At 40.6% G+C, this 22048-nt stretch overlaps 1 protein-coding gene across 1 annotated transcript in view; it reads left to right on the top strand.

Annotated features, from left to right (window-relative positions):
- Positions 1-11633, top strand: part of ryr2a (ryanodine receptor 2a (cardiac)) — a 769474-nt gene extending 757841 nt beyond the window's left edge. The window contains exons 100-103 of the mRNA XM_087991236.1: positions 2299-2363; positions 3735-3835; positions 8110-8161; positions 10551-11633. Coding sequence (XP_087847362.1) covers positions 2299-2363; positions 3735-3835; positions 8110-8161; positions 10551-10646 — 314 coding nt within the window. The 3' untranslated portion in view covers positions 10647-11633. The remainder of the gene's footprint in view (positions 1-2298; positions 2364-3734; positions 3836-8109; positions 8162-10550) is intronic.
- Positions 11634-22048: the final 10415 nt, after the last annotated feature.

The raw sequence follows: 22048 nt of genomic DNA on the forward strand, positions 1-22048 counted from the left end.
AGGAGGGATCTTATAGAAACACATGAAATTTTGAAGAGAATCAATAAAATAGAAATAGAGAGGATGTTTCCACTGGTAGGTGAGACGAGGACAAGAGGGCATGGCCTCAAGATTAGAGGAAGCAGGTTTAGGACTGAACTGAGTTCTTCACCCAGAGGGTTGTTAATCTATAGAATTGCTTGTCCAGGGAAGTAGTTGATGCTACTTCAGTAATCGCTTTTAAAGCTAACGTAGATACGTTTTTGAAAAATAATGGAATTAAGGGATATGGTGAAAACGCAGGTCATGGAGCTGAGGCCATGAAAAGATTAGCCTTGATCTTATTGAGTGGCGTAGCAGACTTGAAGGACCGGATGGCCTACTCCTGCTCTTAGTTCTTATGTTCTCATGTAAGCCCACCTACATGAGCTTGGAACAGTTAAATTGCTTCACAACATCTAAATCAGAACCAGTCAACATAAATATCTGGTTCAATGGTCACCTGGTTCTAATGGAGGTTGATACCAGTAAGGCTGTATCAGTGATTGCAGAACCAGTCTTTAACAAAATTCAATCTGGACTCCCAACCTTAAGTTTGCATAAAGCCTCGGCTGGACTGAGAAACTGTACCAGGGAACCTTTATAGATTAAGGGTACACCTTTGGTTTTGGTCTCTTATGAGAAGCAGCTGAATCAGGTATCACTAATTGTTGGTCACAAATAACGAGCCATTATTTGCCATCAGGGAATTTGAGTATTTCCTAAAGTTGAATTGCGTTCAGCAGATAAAGACAGCTCCGTATATCATCCAATGCCCAATCATCTGGTGGGCAGAGCAGACCAAATGTTGAAGGCACGCTCAGTAAAATACACTACAGCTTCACTTGATACCAAACTGTCCCTGTTCCTATTTGACGATTGGAGCACCCCCCCACCCACCCCTTGCAACTACAGGGATAGCTCCAGCAGAGTTGCTAATGGGGAAAAGACTCAGAACTAGGTTAAATCTGATCTTCACAGACCTGGGGGATGGTGAAACATGAGACCCCTCTAAGCGGGAGAGACAGTTTACTTCATGGAAATGAAATTTGGTGCCGAAACCACGGAAGTAGCCCTGCGTGGATAAGAGACGAGGTTGACGTGAGGTCAGATCCTATGAGTACTAAGCTCAGGTAGGTGAGGCAGTCCTGAACAAGCACGTGGATTGCACAAAAGCTGCAAACTTGCAAGCAGGCAGGAACAAACATACCTGGCCTCTCAGAACAGCCAGAAAGGCTGTCAGAACAGCTGGGTTCTCCCCTTCTGTCTAGTGCAAAAGAAACCTCAGAATCTGAGGTGGACACAGGGGGTGTCATCGCCTCGACGCCTTTACCACCTGAAGAAGAAGATGAATTACTTCTGAGGCGGTCTGAGCACAAGAGGTGGGTTACAGTCCGGGTACACGCCACCCGTATCTGAGGCTGAGCTGCAGGACCCGGACCAGGTGTGAAAATGGCTCAGGAGAGGCTACAAGAGAAAGGACAGGCCTATGCCCCTGGACTTCGAGGGGGAGGAATGTTGTGATTGCAATGAGGTCAGCTAGGTGGCCCTAATGGAATATGAGCTCCCCAATTGGCTCTGTTAACCTGGTCAAATCAGGGAGCCCTGGTTGACAGATATAAACAGGAGGGTCCCTTTGATGTGAAGAGCACTGCTTGTCACAGGCCACTCGGGTGTTTCCTTTCTTCCTGGTGGTGGAAATTTGAATAAAGATTCGTGCACCTTATGTTTTTCACTGTGTCTCACACCTGCACACACACACACAACATGGGAGCTGGGGAAAAAATAAGCACTACCGCAGTTGGGCGGTAGTGTGGGGGTAAAAACAAAAAAAAAACAAAAAAAAGGAGCATCCTGGTTCTGTTCGCTCTGGGAGCTGGCTCTGAGGAAGCTGGATCAGTGTCAAGTACTCGGCACATGTAAATAAAGGGTGACTTGTTGACGTGATACCAGGCTCTGTTGAATTATTTGAGAGTCCTTTTATGGATATAAGTAAAATGAATTAATCAGTTAGATGCATTAAGCAAGCTGGCATGCTAAAGCATGTTATTTTATTTCCTTCACCATGGATAATCGTCACCAGTGTCCCAAGGAGTCTTGATTTCACCTGGGTAGCTCTATGTGTTCCTTTGCTCAATGACTTCTGGTCACAGGACTGAGTTTTTCTACTCTCACTGTCCTTGCAACTAACAGTGACAGCTGAAGTGAAAATTCCCTCCAGAAGGAGCTGCAACTGAGGCTTACCTTTATTAAATGACCTAATTCCTCTTTTCTGTTCAGGTCTAATTATTGACGCTTTTGGTGAACTAAGAGATCAGCAAGAGCAAGTTAAAGAAGATATGGAGGTAAGAGATTTAACAATATCAGGAATGACAGCCTAAAACTGTGGGGATTTTGCTGGAATTGAGAACAATAGAAATAATTTTCTATTTTTGGACATATAATTTTCTGATAGTGACACCACAAAGAAAGGATAAAGGAGTAGATTTGCATCTTTCCACTGACTGTGAAATTGGTGAAAATTAAAAAAAAAATCAACTGGGACTATGTCCTTGCATTCTTCACTAACATTGCAGGGAAATTTCACATTCTGAATCTCAGAATGTGGAGCTGACATAAGACTTATTTTCTAAGGTAACACAAGCCTCATCCTCCATTGCACAGGGATGTGCTTTAAATTTTGCATCCATTAAAATCATCAGGCCTTACAAGTCCAATTCAAGCGATGTGCCTTTCACAACAAGTATTTGTAATTGCCTATTAGCTAACCGAAGGTAAACAGAGAAAGATTAATTTCCCTGGTGGCAACTCAATAATATGGGACAAAACGATTTTAGGATTTGTACAGGGAGCACAAAGAGGGGGATGTGAGAGGATTTTTTTTCATGCAAGGTAGAATCAGAATACAAACTGCTTTAACAAAGGGCGTGATGAAAGACCAGAGAATGGGACTATGTCAAAATCTTTTTCAGAGGATTGGCATGACAGCAATGGTCTATGAGCTCCTTTCTCTCTGTGTTGGAAAATTGTATGACTGTACAGCCTAAAACTGCGGGGATTTTGCTGGAATTGAGAACAATAGAAATAATTTTCTATTTTTGGACATATAATTTTCTGATAGTGACACCACAAAGAAAGGATAAAGGAGTAGATTTGCATCTTTCCACTGACTGTGAAATTGTTGTCAATCAAAATTGGCAAAACTGTTAAACATTCATCTCCATTGATTCTTAAATCAAGTGGACAATTTATAAGGCCAGACAAGGATCTGAAAATCTATCTGCTGAGGTTATGTTTTATTTTAGGTTATGCTATTCCCATTATAATTAAAAGATTAGTCAAGCTCATTTAAAGCAAAATATAAACAGTCCCCCTTTTGGTGTATGCTGTGCTGATAAAAAAACTCTGCATGGGAATTACATTCACCAAACCCACTTTCATGGACAAATAATGTAAGATCAATTTAATTTCAGATATGCAAATATCTCAAATTCCCATCATAATTTCCCACAGCTTGGAAAGGAATATGTGACCATTCGGAGGTAAATCTGGATACTTGCGATGTTTAAGCCAAAAGATGGACAGACAAATCACATAGAACCATCTCCTGGATCTCAAGCCCACCCCACCAACTGATTATGGTCGTCAGACAATAGTGATCTAGAGACTTCACATGCCAATCTTCTTTTATTTTACTTTTTTTAAATCTCTTTCAGACCAAGTGCTTCATCTGTGGGATTGGCAATGATTACTTCGACACGGTCCCTCACGGCTTTGAGACTCACACGCTACAGGAACATAACTTGGCAAATTACCTGTAAGTACTTGCATTTCCTGCTACTCAATCACACGAAAGCAGCATGCGTGGATTTTTTAATCAGCTATATGGCCACCAGAAGAGAAAAGAAAACAAACAGCCCTCGTCAGTGCTGTTTTTTTAAATATATGAAATAGGAATGAAATCCGCCAAGGAAAATAACTCTGTCTAATGTTGAGCTTCACACCACATCCTTTTATGGATAGAAGCCATTTGCATTGCTGAGCTTCAGGAACTGCTGCTGAACCTGCAGATGGAGGCAGTAAACTTTGAAAAGACGTTTGTGCAGCTGTAAACTTTCAAATGAAAGTTTGAACTAAGATATGATTAGAAAAATTATATAAACACATAAATATGTGATAAATATTACACAAGTGATTTAGTTCAGCTCAGTTGAATTGCCATTTTTGGCGTGCAAGTATGAGGCTTCTTGGTACATGAAGCTTCTGGGTGATTTATAATACAAAGATAGATTGTGTGCAGTGTTGGAGTGGTCATTTTTATAGTGTTAATACTACCCTATGATTTGACATCCACACTTGAGACATTGAGTGGACGTAAGTGATTAGGCTTAGGGTCACATCAGATGTTATAATTTAAAATTTCTGAATCCTGACAGTAACTCACCTCCCACCCAACCACCTCTGGCTTTAACAGCAGCAGAACAAGAGACTGGGAAGCACACATAATCCCAGGAGACGGGTTTACAATTTAAAGATATTACTGAAGTTGGCTGCCTCTGAATTAACCTGCTTTGTGGGTTTTACAATGTGCAGCGTGGTTTCTCAGGTCTTGGGAAGCTCCGCAGTTGCAAAGACATGGTTCAGGGAGAAGGGGAGCGTTTTTAAAGCACTGCATATGGGGCCAAGAGGAATTGAGTGCTTCATCCCATCTTGTTTCTCACTCTGATGAAGGGTCACCATGGAACTGAAATATTAACTCTGTTTCTCTCCATAGTCGCTGCCTGACTTCTTGAGTATTTCCAATATCTTCTGTTTTTATTTCAGATCTCCAGTATCTTGTTAAAAATCACACAATATCAGGTTATAGTCCAACAAGTTTAATTGGAAGCACTAGCTTTTTGAGTGCTGCTCCTTCATCAGGTTGTTGATGAACCACCTGATGAAGGAGCAGCGCTCCGAAAGTTAGTGCTTCCAATTAAACCTGTTGGACTATAACCTGATATTGTGTGATTTTTAACTTTGTACACCCCAATCCAACACCGGCATCTCCAAATGATGTCTAGTATTTTCAGTATTGTGCGTTTGTATTTCTGAAAGACCACTGTCTGAGCATTGCTAGAATCTCTTGTTATTTCATCCTGGCAGCACAATATTCAGATAAATAGCAAGAAACCATAATAAAGGAATTGCCAACGCTGAATCCATATTATTGAATTGATCGATTAATTTTGCAAGTTCCCTGGTTTCTGTGTCTCATAAATAAATAGAATAATAAAGTCATTTCACTAATTTTCATGAGAGAAGTTTTCCCCAAGAAATGAATAAAACAAATTAAACCAACAGAATTTAAAATCAGTCAGATTCTCTCTGACTAGAAAATTCCTCAATGCCCATTCTTCTGTCTATAAGGCATCTTTTATTACAAATTTACAACAGCATTTGACAGTAATGTTGCAGTATTCTGGATATAGTAATATACAGAGGGGAAGAGAGAGCTGTTCTGATTATAGTTCTTGAAAAGGTTTAGAAATTTAAATGCACAAAGTACAACTGGATAGAAAGGGAGATGGCATTGAGAGAAAATGTGGGAAAACCATGAGGTAAAAACAAGTAGAAGGCAAACAGAAAGGTGGAGAGCAGAATAAAGAAAAGGGCAGGGAAAAGGAGCCAAACAGGGAGAATATTCCAGGAAAAGAGAGATACTTTTTTTCTTCTTTTGGCCTTAGCTATAAAGTGAACTAATTATTCAAAAAAGAATGGAAAGACAAAAGATTCCTGGCAAAGTGCTGTAAGAGCTTGATCAATTTAAAGCCAGTTATATAGTTCCTTTAGCAAGCCAGGCTTTTTCTCAGATTACTCAAATGGGTTCGACACTAGTTGGGAAGCTCATTGGTATTTAAATAGAAAACAGGATGTATACAAATTAGATAATGCAGGATCTTCCAGCTTAATATGAAGATTTTTTTTGAACTAGCCTTAATCTTGCTAGTATTTCTTCCATTACACTGTTCTGTCCAACCATTTCATCTGAACCCATCCTGAGTTCCTTTACCCTTTCTCCCCTTTGTTACTCCCACCACTTCCAGACCTTTCTTTCCTTTGCTCCCAATGACTTCCTCCCATGTTGTATTGCTTGAGAATTCTCACACCAAGTGCCTCCAACTTTCCCAGGGTTTCTACTGCCCCAACATCCCTTTCTAAGACATGCCAGATCCCAACTTCACTGTCCAGCACCACTGCCATCATGTGGAACCCCATCCATTGCTCCACATCCTAATGTATCCACATCACTCTGGGCAGACAATGGTACTCTCTTGCCATTTCAGCCCAAAACTAGTACCAACCTCCAAAAATGTTCCTGGGAAGCACCATTCTTGAGGGAGATGGTGGCATGGTGTAATGTCACTGGACTAGTAATCTATAACCCTAAGCTGGGACATGGGTTCAACTCCCACCATGACAGAAAATTTACAATATAAAGCTAACCTAATGATGACTATGGAACCCACAGAAAGCTGTTAAAACATTGTGAAGAAGGAATTAGATGTGGTTCTTAAGGTCAATGGGTTTGGGGAGAAAATGGTAACAAGGTACACCATGTTTCTATCGAATGGCAGAACAGGGCCAAATGGCCCCTGTGTTTTTGTGAACCAACATCTGCTTCACCAATGCACTTCACTGTCCTCTAGACATTTGGGTTGGCCTAGCCAGTTATGCCATATACCATGAAAATTATTTTATATAAGGGGATTTGAGAACCACAGATTTATAACAACATTATCAAAACCATATAAAACATACAAGGTACTAGTAGTGACCTATGTTTTCAGTTCTGAATGAAGCCTGGATAATGGAATACTAAATTACTACTTGTCATTCGTGCTATTGTAACACAGTGGAATAGTCTTGGGCAGCAACAATAACTAGTGAAGCAACATTTTTAATTAGTACTGTAAAGATTCCATGGAGACAATGAACACAGTATGAACTGCACTTTACCACATTATTTGAGATCATTTAAATCTGCTAATGAAGTAGAAGCTTGGGATTTACATCCATTAACAGCTTATCAAGCAAACTGTAACTAGATTGGTTTACTCACTTCCCTTGTATTACGGTCTTTGCTGTGTCTGGTGAAAACAGGCAAGCACTTTCTTAAATTATTTTAACAACCATCACTTAATAAGACCATGAGATGTAGTAGAAGTAGGCCATTCAGCCCATCAAGTCTGCTTCGTCCTTCACTAAGATGACCTGATAATTCTAAACTCCACTTTCCTGCCTTTTCTCCATAACCCTTGATTCCCTTACTGATCAAAAATATGTCTTCCTCAGCCTTTACAGCTATCTACAGCAAAGAATTTATACCCCTCAGTACATTTTGAGGGGAATAAATTGTACATTCACGTATACATTTTTAATGCAATGTGTTAATTTGGGAGAAGGGAATTTTTAGCTCCACTATCTTGACAATTCATGGAATTGGTAGCACGGTAGGTAATACATTACGAGTCAGTCTGAATCTTTGTTGCACACTGTGTTACTGCAGAGTCTCAGTTTATTGAACGTGATATGGTGGAATTCAAGCAGTTTGGGTTGCTGGTGTCATTAAGCATGCAGCAGGAAGTGTCTCATTTAATTCAGTGTACTGTCTGATTCGACTCCCCATTAATGGGGTAAATGTAGGGGAGTGGGTATGGGTGGGTTGCTCTTCGAAGGGTCGGTGTGGACTTGTTGGGCCGAAGGGCCTGTTTCCACACTGTAAGTACTCCAAGTCTAAAATCCAAATCTATTGCTCATTTTCTTCCTTCAAATTTGTTGAAAACTGTCACATTCTTGATTCAAACAGACCCCCACAACACAAGGGTGAGTAACGGAGAAAACCATTATGCAAACGTACAAGATAGAAATTCTAGGAGGAATTCAATAACAGCATACTGTGTGTTATCACGATCAGTGCATCGGTTTTCAAAGCCCATCTCATAAGGAGAGGCTCCATTTAATAACATAGAATTTGTACAGGAATCAGTTTCATATCAATGCATACAATGTTTGTTTAGATGTTACAAACATATGTCTTTATTCCTACAGGTTTTTCTTGATGTATCTAATTAACAAAGATGAAACAGAGCACACTGGGCAGGTAAGGCCGCCTCACTTTCTAATAGAGTGAAAATGGTTGGACTAATGCTATAACACTTCAAGATGTTAGCATGTTTGCTAGCATTAATTAGGAGACAAAATAAAACTGCAGATGCTGGAATCCAAAGTAGACAGGCAGGAGGCTGGAAGAACACAGCAAGCCAGGCAGCTTCAGGAGGTAGAGACATTGACGTTTGGGGTGTAACCGAAACGTCAACTTCTCCACTTCCTAATGCTGCCTGGCTTGCTGGGTTCTTCCAGCCTCCTGCCTGTCAGCATTAATTAGGAGTAAAGGTTGTCTACTCAGGGCACACACAGATGGCCATCATTTCTTTTTCACATACTACCTAACTTTCCTGTTACAATTCATCCTTCCATTTACAACTACCAAGTTTTGCCAAGTCCTTCAGCAAGTGGCCAGCTATGAAACTTCATGATTCTTTGTCATCATTAGAGTGGGCCGAAGAGATGTTTTACAAAGATCCACGCCAGCATTTTACCAATTGCACAAGCAATTGCATTTCAGCCATATCAGATTGCCCCCCCAATATGATTTTAAGATCATAATATATCGGAGCAGAATTAGGCCTTTCAGCCCATCGAGTCTTCTCCACCTTTCAATCATGGCTGAAATGTCCTTCAGCCCATTCCCCTACCTTCTCCCTGTAAACCTTGATCCCCTTAATAATCCAGAGGCTTTAGTAATGAGACTGGATGGGGAGATGCTGCCTGTTCCAAGGAGCTGGAAAAGTGCCATAATGAAAGGTCCAATTAGAAGTCATTTTTGGCAGTGCTATTGGTCCTGAAGAAGGGCTTATGCCCGAAGCGTCAATTCTCCTGTTCCTTGGATGCTGCCTGACCTGCTGCGCTTTTCCAGCAACACATTTTCAGTGCTATTGGTAGGACCAGCCACCCTCACCAGTGGCATTGTGAGGCTTGTAGCTAAATAAAGGGGCAGCCTTTTTCCTGCTGCCTGAAAGAATAGCCAGACTTGATGGTGCAACTGTGGGTCTCCCACTGTGGGATCTCCCTTCCAGTCCTCAGCTCTGTAATCTTCAAAAATATGTTCCCACTTCTCTTGTCCAGCTCTTGATAGGACAGGTCAGGCTTCAGTGCTGTGGGTTCTCTGATTGGGCCAGTAACCTCAGGTGCTTGACAGGGTCTGCAGGGAATCTTTTGGGAAGCTGACTGTGGTAGAATTGCCAAGCTCTTCCTGCTGCTGTCAGTAAGGGTTTGCGTCCTGCTTTTGCATCACCACATCAGGGTCCCAACATCTGCAGTCCCATTTAGGCCACACTGTTCATTGCTTGGCTGGGTCGGGAAGAAACATATAAAACAATTTGCATATGAATTACTCATCCTTTTGTGCATTAAAAGACTGATACACAGAGAAAGCGGCTTTTAAAGCACTTACCCTCGTTCTTTGAGCAGTTCTCCATCTGTCTACTCCATGGTTCTGTTGTTCTCTGTGTGAATTGGAATTTCTTACTCATTCTCTTTGTAAGCACTTCCCTTTTGACAAAAAAAAAATCATCTGTTGTTGGTTAGGCCAACATTTATTACTCAGCAGGCAGATAGGAATCAAGTGAATCTGGAGTCACAAATAGGTGAGGTCAGGACAGCAGTTCCCTTCCCTAAAGGACATTAGTGAACCCAATGGATTTTTAATGTTAATTAATCACCGTTAGGCTAGCTCTTTATTCCACATTTTTATTGAATTCAAATTTCACCATCTGCCATGGTGGGATTCAAATTCATGACCCCAGGACCCTGACCTGGTGTTCTGGATTACTAGATCTAGTGTAATTATCATTGTACCTCCACCTTTCCTAGTTAGTTGAGGCTTATCATATTGCTCACTGTTTGTTGAGTGTCATAGAGTCAGAGAGATGTACAGTCTAACTCATCCATGCCAACCAGAATTAATCGAGTCCCATTTGCCAGCATTTGATCTGTATCCCTCTAAGCCTTTCCTATTCATATACCCATCCAGGTGCCTTTTAAATGTTGCAATTGTACCAGCCTCCACCACTTCTTCTGGCAGCTCATTCCAAACACTCACCACCATCTGCATGAAAAAGTTGCCCCTTAGGTTCCATTTAAGCCTTTTCCCTCTCACCTTAAACCTATGCCCTCTAGTTTTGGATTACCCCACCCCTGGAAAAAGACCTTGACTATTCATCCTATCCACGCCCCTCATGATTTTATAAACTTTTATAAGGTCACCCCTCAGCCTCCAACACTCCAGGGAAAATAGCCCCACCTTGTTCAGCCTCTCCCTATAGTTCAAACCCTCCAACCCTGGCAATTTGCTTGTAAAGTTTTTCTGAACCCTTGCAAAGTATCTGCCATGCACTGGCCCATATAACACCATATTGTTTATCTGACAGGAGTCCTATGTATGGAAAATGTATCAGGAACGTTGCTGGGAATTCTTTCCTGCCGGAGATTGCTTCCGTAAGCAATATGAGGACCAGCTCAACTGAACAAGGACTTAGCTGATTCACAGATGTCGAAATACCTACAGCTTTCTTCTTTGAATGCTTTCAAACTCTTTTTCTGTATATAACCTGATCAGTGTGCACTTGGACCACCGAAGCTATAGCCCACTGAGTCCGCTCTGTCAGCGCATCTGCTTTCAAATTGATGTAGAGAAAACAAAAATTGATTTCAAACTGTGTGCAGAGACGTTTTAAGACATTACCTTCATCTTGTGAGCACATACATGAAAGATGATAAATTGCTCTCATCTTATACATTTATGTATTTCTTCATCTGGAATGGTATATACATTTTGATGTGCAGAGCAATCTGTTTATGGACACTGGGCTGTGATGAGGAAATAGTGCCTTACTATATGTGGGTTGAGCTATGCAAGGAGTTGTGTGCATGACCGTGTCACACTGTAAATCAAACTTTTGATGTACATGCTTCTGTCTGACTGCCGTGCGTCTCAGGAGAAGTGTAGGACATTCACATGAACCTAAGATGTTAGTTTCTGGTTATTTAGCTCTTCCTTATTTTGGTAATGCTCTTATGCAATACAGTAACGATCTGAATCTTTGCTTAAAAAGATTCTTTCAGAAGAAAATAAAGATATTTCATTGCATGTTTATTATGCAAGCAAAACAGAACAATTAAAAAAGCAAGCTGATCAATGTAACAACTATTTTTTAGGTTTAAGGTTATTGATAAATCTGTAGTTACCAAGTGTTGTGTACTTGATTGTAGATTCAGAACCAGTTTCATCAGCCAAGAATGCAGTGTTTAAACTTGGTTGTTGCCTCCCATTTTTTCTGCCACTTGTATTAAATATAGTGATTGAGGAATAACTGCCCACTCATTTCTGATTGAAGCTGAAGCAATATTCATTCAGGGATTTCATCGACCACCATTGTAAAGTAACTGTGTAGAATACTTCATTTGAGTTGTTTTAAATTGTAATGCAAATCTTTCGAAATAAAACATTCAGAATAAAAGCACGTATCTTTCTTTTTTTAAGGTGAAGCTTTTGTAAACCGAAGCAACTGATCATGCATAAATATTGCCAAACCCAGTACATCTGAATTCACACATGAGTTTTGGGACTCTTATTTAAAAGGAGAAAGGGAGGTCTGCAGATGCTGGAGATCAGAGCTGAAAATGTGTTGCTGGTAAAGCACAGCAGGTCAGGCAGCATCCAAGGAACAGGAGAATCGATGCCTCGGGCACAAGCCTTCCTGATGGAGGGCTTGTGCCCGAGGCGTCGCTTCTCCTGTTCCTTGGATGCTGCCTGACCTGCTGTGCTTTACCAGCAACACATTTTCAACTCTTATTTAAAACCCTGATTAATGAGTGTTTTGCTTTGTGTTTTATCTGTGATATTGCAATCGAGCTGTGTGGAAGAGCATTTTCTGAAATCACATGATACAACCACCACTAAATATTTTTTTTCCACACAATTACTCTGCTCTGATGACCGAACTCTGAACTCTGGAGGATGTTCGTGTCATATGTTTCCCTGTTCAAAATTACAGCATGACTTTGGGGCCCAGTGGTAATAGCCCTACACCTGTGGCCAGAAGTTCTAAGTTCACATCCTACCTACTCCAGAGATACGTCATAACATCATTTGACCAGAGTAATTAAAAATATCTACAGCATGATTTCGCCCATGCAAGCATTGTTCAATAGAAGCAGCCATCTTGCCTGTTTGTATACCAAGTCCTTTGACTCACCATAATTTAGGTAAGCTCCACCCACTTAAAAGGTCTTTGATTGCAGACTTCCAGCTCAAAAATATCATTCTCAATAGAATTAACAATGTCTAAAATAATTATGTAAATGCCTGATGTCATTTAATGGGATCAAGAGCAGAGCTGCATTCCTGCTTGGAGACAGATTGTCTGTACCAATTAATTCCAACAAAGTTTAAATCAATGCTGTGTTCCCTAGGGCATCTCATTAAAAGAATGAGAGTTATAACTAGCAATAGATTCTAACAAGAGCTGTAAATTCTTGCGTTATGTTCTGTGTTAACTTCACAATTGTATGTCTTAATGGATTACAACAATTTTATAGACATCAGAAAACTGTATTTGTTAAGGGAATGAATTTACTTTGAACCTTGTATTTGCCTTAGCTTCTTCACCATTATTAACTAAGTCCACTAGCTGTCATGTCAATGGGAGAGATCATCAGTGTGAATCTCGAGAGATTTAGGAGCTTAATTATATGTGACCGCAATGGCTCTGTTGTGAAGGTGTAGAATACATTATGCTGGATTTGGCTCAGTGGCAAGCTTAATGACCTTTAGATTTTAAAACACACAGAAAATGTACAAGATGTTACCCTCACAACATTATTTTTCCAGCATTCCGAAGACATATGGGATTTTACTTGTGCAGGTGAATTTGTTATGGACCAGACCAGACCCCCTCCAAATATTTTAAGAAGGTAGAACAGACCTTTTCTTATTTTCAAGGCAGATGTGAAGTGCCATGCGTCAGATGCAATGCACTGGTTAAACTACTTGATGTTAAGCAGAACACAGTTTATTTAAACACTATAGTTGAACTGCAATAAAAGGAAGAAGACTTAGAATAACAACTCGATTGGATAACAACAGAATAATAGATACAGTAACTATTACTAATTAACTGTTCCAATATAATAACATCCTGGTCCATTCCTTTGGCAACAAGGCAAATTCAGGCAAAGATCCGCACAAGCAGTTCTCTAATCCAGGACTAATAAAACATCAAGAGAAAATTCAGAGAGAATAGTAGCCAAGAGATATTTACTGTAGCTTCCAACTCTGTTGAGACTCCAATAGCTTCTGATGCTACAAAGAAAAAAGCAAACCCAGAAATCTGGATCTGTGCGAGCTGACCACACCCATTCAAGCTGTTTAAAAATACCAAGCCATGCCAAGCTGTTGATATTACCCCAGACTGCTCTCTGCCTCTGCCTTACAATCACTCTTCAAAAAAACCAAGACAAAATAACCTCCTGAAGTCAGAGCAATGTCATGTGATAATGTAGTATGTTTCAATATTAATTTAAAAAATCACACAACACCAGATTATATAGTCCAACAGGTTTATTTGGAAGTACTAGCTTTCAGAGCCCTGCTCCATCATCAGGCAGTTGTCTGAGGAAGGAGCTAGCTGATGAAGGAGCAGCGCTGGAAAGCTAGTGCTTCCAAAGAAACCTGTTGGACTATAACCTGATGTTGTGTGATTTTTAACTTTGTCCACCCCAGTCCAATACTGGCACCTCCACATCATCAATTTTAATTATAATTTGCCCTTTCAATTTGTGTTATTGGTGAAGCTTATCTACTGAATGAATGGACCATTATCAGATACTGTACAATGATTTTCTGAAGAATTCAATTTGATTAGCCTTTCTTTTCTCTTTCAGATGTGGAATGATCTGTTATGTTCTATAGCATTTCAGGTTTTTGTTTCAGACTTCCAACATGTTCCATTCTTATCTCTATTGACTTGTAACAAGACTATACACTATCTGAATGAGGGCAGATTGCAACACGTTAACAACTTCACCACTTGAACTTCATTGCAATGCAGTGTCACTATGTTGCATAATATGCCTATGCTAAGTTCCCATAATATTGAAAAGGTACACATGCATGCAAATCTTGCAATATATATAGACTGTATTATAGTAAACTTGCATCATATTTACCTTGGAATTGGTGATAATGGCTTCAAATTGCAACCATTTGTAGAGTGAAATCCTCAGCACAAATGGTTTAACCAAAATTTGTAGCACAAAACAGAGAACCTAAGTAAAATAAAACATGTTGAATGATTGACCCATAACTCTTCCAAACATATACAGTACTAAACCTCACTACCTCATTACCCCAGTAAATCTCATATGAATAGCATCTAAGGTAGAGTCATTTGTTCTTTCTCCCACTGTGGGGAGTGACTACACTGACTACATTGAATGCTGAGGTCCTTTGCTTTTGCTTTAACAGTGCAATAAGTTTAAACTGCTGATTGTCAACATTATCAATCTGTCTTTGACTATATTCACCTTGTAACTGTTGAGAGCAAACAATAAAATGCTTTCTGTCATTTATTTGTTAAAATGAGACATATTTTAGAAAAAGAAGTGCAGCTGCATGTTTTAGCCTGTCAGTGGTTAGCACTGCTGCCTCACAGCGCCAGAGACCCGGGTTCAATTCCCGACAGGCGACTGACTGTGTGGAGTTTGCACGTTCTCCCTGTGTCTGCGTGGGTTTCCTCTGGGTGCTCCGGTTTCCTCCCACAGTCCAAAGATGTGCAGGTCAGGTGAATTGGCCAGGCTAAATTGCCCATAGTGTTAGGTAAAAGGGATTAATGTAGGGGAATGGGTGGGTTGCGCTTCGGCGGGTCGGTGTGGACTTGTTGGGCCGAAGGGCCTGTTTCCGCACTGTAAGTAATCTAATCTAATATATCTAATGAATTGCTCACAAAGTAAAACTGTCTGGAAGGCTAGGTTTTAAGTTCCAAACTATTCATGTGCAATTGTTAAAATAATTTCTAAAGCATTAAACTGCATTCTATGGAGCAGAAACACAGCTACTGAATGTCTGGCCTATGTTCATTTTTTAGCAATCAAGATTACTGACACAAACGGAGTCCAACTGAAAAGTACATACTTCTATTTCAAATTTGATTAAGCAGCTTTTGCCTGAAGTTAGACTGGCAAAGGACTCAAACATTTACCGTAAGTGGACCTAGCATTTTAATGGTATCCCACTGCATGCTGTAGGGCAACCAAAGTTCTCTGTGTCCTTTGAAATGAATGTTTTTAAAAAGAAATTGAGAAGAGTGTTCAGTATAGTCTTTTCATGGTCATTGTTACTGAGGGAAAAACGTGGTCCAGGATGCTCATCAGATGTTGAACATTTTCTGCTTGTATTGGCTACCGTCCACGTCCATTAATTCCTTATTAATCATTTCAACAGGTGGATGGTAATGGACTGGGGATTGAGCACAAAATTGGAGAATCCCCCAACCCCCCACCACCCTAACACTTACAATGGCATTGGAAAGAAAGAATTCAGAATTCAACTTTTAGTAGGTAGTGAATCCAGTGAGAGAATGGAGCACCTCTACAAGGAATATTGGCTTCCTATTGGGATTGTATGTCTGATTTTCTAAGATGGTGCTTCATCCCCAGGCTGCGCAGATCAGAAAATTGAAGCTGTGCTGTTACAAATATTTGCCATAATGAAGAAAACACACCTGCAAGCTTTTCATTTCCTGAGATGGTTAGCCAATGAGTAAGATTCACCATTGATAATGAAAGACCTGTTCTATTGGGTGGATGCACTTGCCTGGATGAGTGCAGCTCCAACAACGCTTAACAAGCTTGACACCATCCAGGACAAAGCAGCCTGCTTGATTTGCACCACATCCACAAGCATCCACTCCCTCCCCCCCCCCCCCCCCCCCCCCCCCCCCGATGCTCAGTAGCAGCAGTGTGTACTATCTACAAGATGAACTGCCAGAAATTCTTCAAAGATCCTGAAACAATACTTTACAAACCCATGACCACTTTCATTTAGGAGGAGAAGGGCAGCAAATATATGGGAACAACACCACCTGCAGGTTTCTCTCCAAGCTGCTCACCATCCTGACTTGGAAATATAACACCATTTCTTCACTGTCGCTGGGATAAAATCCAGGAATACTCCCTTAGGGCATTACGGGTCTACCTACAGCACATGGAACTTCAGCGGTTCAAGAAGGGAGCTCACCACCACTTCCATAAGTCAACTAAGGACAACAATCGATGCTGGGCAGCCAGCAATGGCCACATCCCACAAGTGAAAAACAAATTAATGTAGTAAATTGGCTGAGTGAGAAATGGACCTGGATGTTCTGATGGCCACGGGTTGGGAGTTGCAGGACTCTGCAGAATTTCCATCGAAGGAAACGCTGAAGGAATTGCTCAGCAAACTGAAGATTTCACAGACCAATTCCTATACCTGGAACCCTCTGGAAAAGCTCCATAAATCTGAGATTTCAGAGTTGTGAAAAAAATTAAGTTAATAGTTACTCAGGAAAAGTTAGACTATTAAATACATAGTCTAAATCCTGAGTAACTAGTGAACTGACTACTTAATACCTCATCCTCCCCCATACCTTGACCCAACACTTCCTTCCCCTACTGGTATCCTAAACATTGTGTCAATTATCTGGCCACTTTCCATCTTGCACACTGGTATCCTCCCTACCTGGTACCATAACCCCTGCCCACTTGGTACCCTCCTCACCTGGCACCCCACCACCTAATCAGCTGGCACCCAACTTTCCAGATGTTCTCCTTACCTGGCACCCTTCCCCCTACCAATCTGACGTCCGAATATCAGCCTTCCCTCTGTTTTTACAATTTGACTGCAGCTGTCAGGATCCTTAAGTGTCATAATACTGTAGCTGGCTGGCATGATAAAGGAATCTAGTGGTTTGCCTTTCTCTGACAGTTCTGCTTTGTGGAAGAATGGACAGAATGGCGATACATCTCTGTAGTTTTGAGGTAGTCCTGCTTGGAACCTCCTCCTAGAAATGTATAACTCTCCTCTTGGAAAAAAAGAAGACGCTGCTCCTCAGAAAATCCAGTCCTAAGTCATGGTTGATCCATTCACTCAGAGAAGCTGCCTCAGTTGCTAACACTGAAAACTAGTGTAACTAGTTTGATCAGGTGAATGAAAGGCCGCCTTTCTCCACGTCACAATAGCTTACGATTAAGAATACCTTCTTGTGAATAAGTTATTAAAGTTGGAATATTTTCAGGAAGGTTATTTTATCAGGTGCAGAATATTGGGTTCTGAAATGAGAAATTGGATGAATTGGAGCACCAAATCTCTTCTTTCTGTTTGGAGTATTAACACTGGCAGTAGGCAAGCAAAGAGATGACCTACTTCCACATTCTTTTTGCTGTAGTATAAAGGGAGAGAGCTGCAGACTTTTTTTCTTTATTTATTCATGGAATGTGGAGGATGATAACAATGCCAGCATTTGCTGCCCATGCGCAACTGCCCTTGAAATAAGTGGCTTGCTCATCCATTGCAGATTGGAGGTAAGAGTGAGTCACAATGCTATGGATTTGGAATCATCTGTAGACCAGACTGGGTCCAAAGCATTAGTGAATCAAAATTAATGATCATTGATCACGACTATATTTCAGATTTTTATTATTTAATTTTAGTACCAGACGTCGTGATGGGATTTAAACCCATGTTCCCCAGAGCCTCTGGATGACTAGCCCAGTGACATTACCACTAAGCCATCATATCCTCCTAATTTCATAGATCCTTTGCTGATCTTGGTTGTATGTGATCCAGTTTGGAGAGAGCAGATAAAGAAAGCATTACTAGCAGTTCACATGTTTTTGAGCATGGTGGTAGCTCCTGTCCATCACACTAATAGCACTTACTAAAAAAGTAAGTAAATTAATGATGCACCAGACCAGGTAAGCTAATTCCCCACATATTGATGTAAGTAACTCGGACTGGCTCCTCGCCCATATCTGTCTCCACATTGGTCCTATGCCCAGTGTGTTTGATATATGAACTGTACAAGTGCAGTTGTAGCTTTGTCAGGCAGTAAACAAATACACAGGAATTGGATTAAGGCCAAGAAAAGAATAGGCTTGTGGGCGAGTAAATTAATCAGTTTGGTTAAAGAGAAAAAACGAGCTATCAGAAAATTTTCAAAACCAATTAAAGTCAAGGTCAGTTAGAAGATGAAAGGATAGTTCCAAATGAAAGAGTAATTAATTTATTTTAAGTAAATAGTAAATATTTCATTGTCTATTAATTTTTATGATGAAGGAATTTCTTTGGAGCTGTTGTGGCATTTTTCCTTTGGATATAGGAAGAGAAGCAGGCAATTTAGCCTCTCGATGCTATACCATCACCATTCCCTCGATCATAGTGAAAGATGCAGTGACCTAGATCCACATACCTAACTTTGCCCCTGTCCCTGAGTACATTTGCCTAATAAACTGAAAACAATTTCAATGTTAAAATTGACAATTGATTTACTACCAATTATCATTGATAGAGGAAAGTTTCAAATTTTAACACACTGTGCATGCAAAAATATTTCCTAGTTTCACTCCACTCTCTGGCTCTTTAGATTAAACGCCAGTTGAGACTATTCAACCTGCAATACCGATTCTTTCTATCTACCCTTTATGTTCCCTTTAACCATCTCCCTCTCCCTAAATAGTTTGGTCCCCTTATCTACAGAGAAATATACTGGTATTGGAGATAGTGCATGGAAGGTTGAGCCAGTCATGGAAGGGCTTTCTTATGAGGAGATGTTGAGTAGGTTGGACTTGTACTCATTGGCATTTTGAAAAATGAAAGGCGATCTTTTTGAAACATATAAAAGATGAAGGAGCTTGTCTAAGGAAGGATCTTGATGACTTGATGGGGTAGATGCTGTGAGATTTTTTTCCATAGTGGGAAAATCTAGAGCCAGAGGATGTATTCTCAGTAAGAAGTTGCCATTTAAAAGAGATGAGAATGAACTTTTTCCTGAGTAGTCAATTTGTGAAATTCTTTACAGAAGGTCGCTTTTGAGGTTGGGTTACATATATTCAAACTGGGAGAGAAAGATTTTTAATCAATAAGGAAATCCAGGATTAAGGGGAAGAGGCAGGAAAGTAACATGGAGGGTTGTTAGATCAGCCATGATCTCTCCGAACGATGGAACTGACTTGATAGGCTGAATAGCCTCCTTCAGTTGCTAGATCTTTTGATTTTGATATCTTGAAAATGTTGCTCAAATGACCCCTTAGACTTTCAAATTCCAGGAAATACAACACTATTTTGTGTAAGTATAGTTTGCAAATTAGGGAAATATTCGCATCAGAAGGTAGTGGAAATGGGGTCATTAAACATGTTTAAGGCAGAGATTGATTTTTGTTAAGCAAGGAAATTAAAGTCTATTGGGAGTAGATGGAATCATATTGAATGGCACAGCAGGCCAAGGGGTCAAATGGTGTGCATCTGATCCTATTTCATATGTCAATGTGTAATTTGAATCTGGAAGTCTAGCTTTCACTCAGGTTGAGTCTATGCTGCCCACCCTCCAAGTCTGATATATCGTTCCTGAATTGTGCCTATTGTAATATTTCAGTCCTTTAGAAATACAGGTAAATCTTCCATTAGCCTTTTTTTCAAATAGAAATTACATGTTTAGGTACAGAAAATAATGAGAATTAAAACCAGGCCCCATATTCTCTTACATAGAAACAGAAATTGCTGGAGAAACTCAGCATCTATGGGAAGAAAACAGAGATAATGTTTTCAACCTGGTGACTCTTTGTCAGAACTGACAGTAGTTCGGAAAAAGTGGTACTTACGCTGAAGCCAAAGTGGGAGTCGGGGTAATGGGCCGAGGGGACAGAATGGTGGAGATGGAACCCAGAGAGCGAGATAGGAAAATGGTTGATAAACAAGGAAATAATGGATAGAAGACAAGGACAGAAGAAAAGCTGAATAAGAGATACTAAGAGCTAAGAGTGAGAAAATGATTTAGCTCTGGTGAATACAAACTTTATAACACTCACTACTGAGAGGGATCTTGATGTTTCTGAGGACAGCATGAAACAAACTGATATGTTGGAACAGGTTGACATTAGGAATGAGGATGTGCAGAAAATTTTTGAAAAACACAAGGACAGATGGGATATACCTAGGTTATTACAGGAAGCAAGAGAAGAGATTGCTGCGCCTTTGGTGATGATCTTTGCATCCTCACTGTCCACTGGAGTAGTACCAGATGATTGGAGGGTGGCAACTGTTACTCCCCTATTCAATAATGGGAAAAGGAATATCCTGGGAATGATTGACCAGACATTTTTACTCAATGGTGGGCAAATTATTGGAGAGGATTCTGAGAGATAATTACTTAGAAAACCATAGTTTGATCAGAGGTGGTCAGCATGTCTTTGTGAGGGGAAGGTCATGTCTCACAAAACTTATTAAATTCTTTGAGGATGTGACAAAACAATTTGATGAAGGTAGAGCAGTGGATGTGGTGTACTTGGATTTCAGCAAGGCACTTGATAATGTTCCCCATGGTAGGCTCATTCAGAAAGTAAGGAGGCATAGAATACAGGGAAACCTGTCTGTCCGATACAGAATTAGCTGGCCCATAGATGACAGGGAGTGGTGGTAGATGAAAAGTAGTCAGCCTGGAGTTCAATGACCAGTGGTGTTCTGCAGGAATCAGTTCTGGGGGACCTCTGCTTTTTGTGATTTTTAGAAATGACTTGGATGATGAAGTGGAAGTGTGGGTTAGTAAGTTTGCTCAAGGCATGAAGGTTGATAGTGTAGAGGGCTGTTGTAAGTTGCAATGGAACATTGACAAGATGCAGAATTGGGCTGAGAAGTGGCAGATGGAGTTCAACCTGGAAAAATGTGAAGTCATTCACTTTGGAAGGTTGAACTTGAATGCAGAATACAGGGTTAAAGGCAGAATTCGTGGCAGTGTGGAGGAACAGAGGGATCTTGGGGTTCATGTCCATATATCCCTTAAAGTTGCACCCATGTTGATAGGATTGTTAAGAAGGTGGGTGGTGTGTTGGCTTTAATTAGCAGGGGACTTGAGTTTAAGGTTATGCGGCAGATCTATAGAGTCCCGATTTGATCACACTTGGAATATTGTGTTCAGTTTTGCTCCCCTCATCATAGGAAGGATGTGAAAGCTTTAAAGAGGGTGCAGAGGAGATTTACCAGGATGCTGCCTGGACTGGAGGGCATGTATTATAAAAAATGTTGATGGAGCTAGGGCTTTTCTAGTGCGAAAAGGATGAGAGGTGACTTGACAGAGGTGTACAAGAAGATGAGGGGCATAGATAGAGTGGATAGCCAGAGACTTTTTGCCTTGGCAGAAATGCCTATCACAAGGGGACATAATTTTAAAGTGATTGGAGGAAGCTTTCGGGGAGATTACTCAGATGGTGGATGCTTGGAGGGCACTGCCAGCAGTGGTAGCAAAGTCAGATACATTAGGGACATTTAAGCGACTCTTGGATAGGCACATGGATGATAGTAAAATGAAGGGTATAAAGGTTAGTCTGATCTTAGAGTAGGTTAAAAGGCCGGCACAACTTTGAGGGCTGAAGGGCATGTACTGTGCTGTACTGTGCTATGTTCTATGTTCTATAACATGATGATTTGCCCAGGAGTACTGGGAATGGAAGACAGCACCATGTGTGGGCTGGGTAAAAAAGATTGAAAGGATGGAATCAGGCTCTAAAGCTATCAAACTCGATGTTGAGTCCTCGATGCTGCAGGATCACCAAGCGGAAAATGGGATGTTCTTCAAGCATGTGCTGAGGCTGTCTATCTTATCATTGTCTCTCCCTTATC

Source organism: Chiloscyllium plagiosum, unplaced genomic scaffold (genome assembly GCF_037043375.1).
Source record: "Chiloscyllium plagiosum isolate Xiang-an unplaced genomic scaffold, Cpla_swu_hap1 HiC_scaffold_10, whole genome shotgun sequence".
NCBI classification, from domain to species: Eukaryota; Metazoa; Chordata; class Chondrichthyes; order Orectolobiformes; family Hemiscylliidae; genus Chiloscyllium; species Chiloscyllium plagiosum.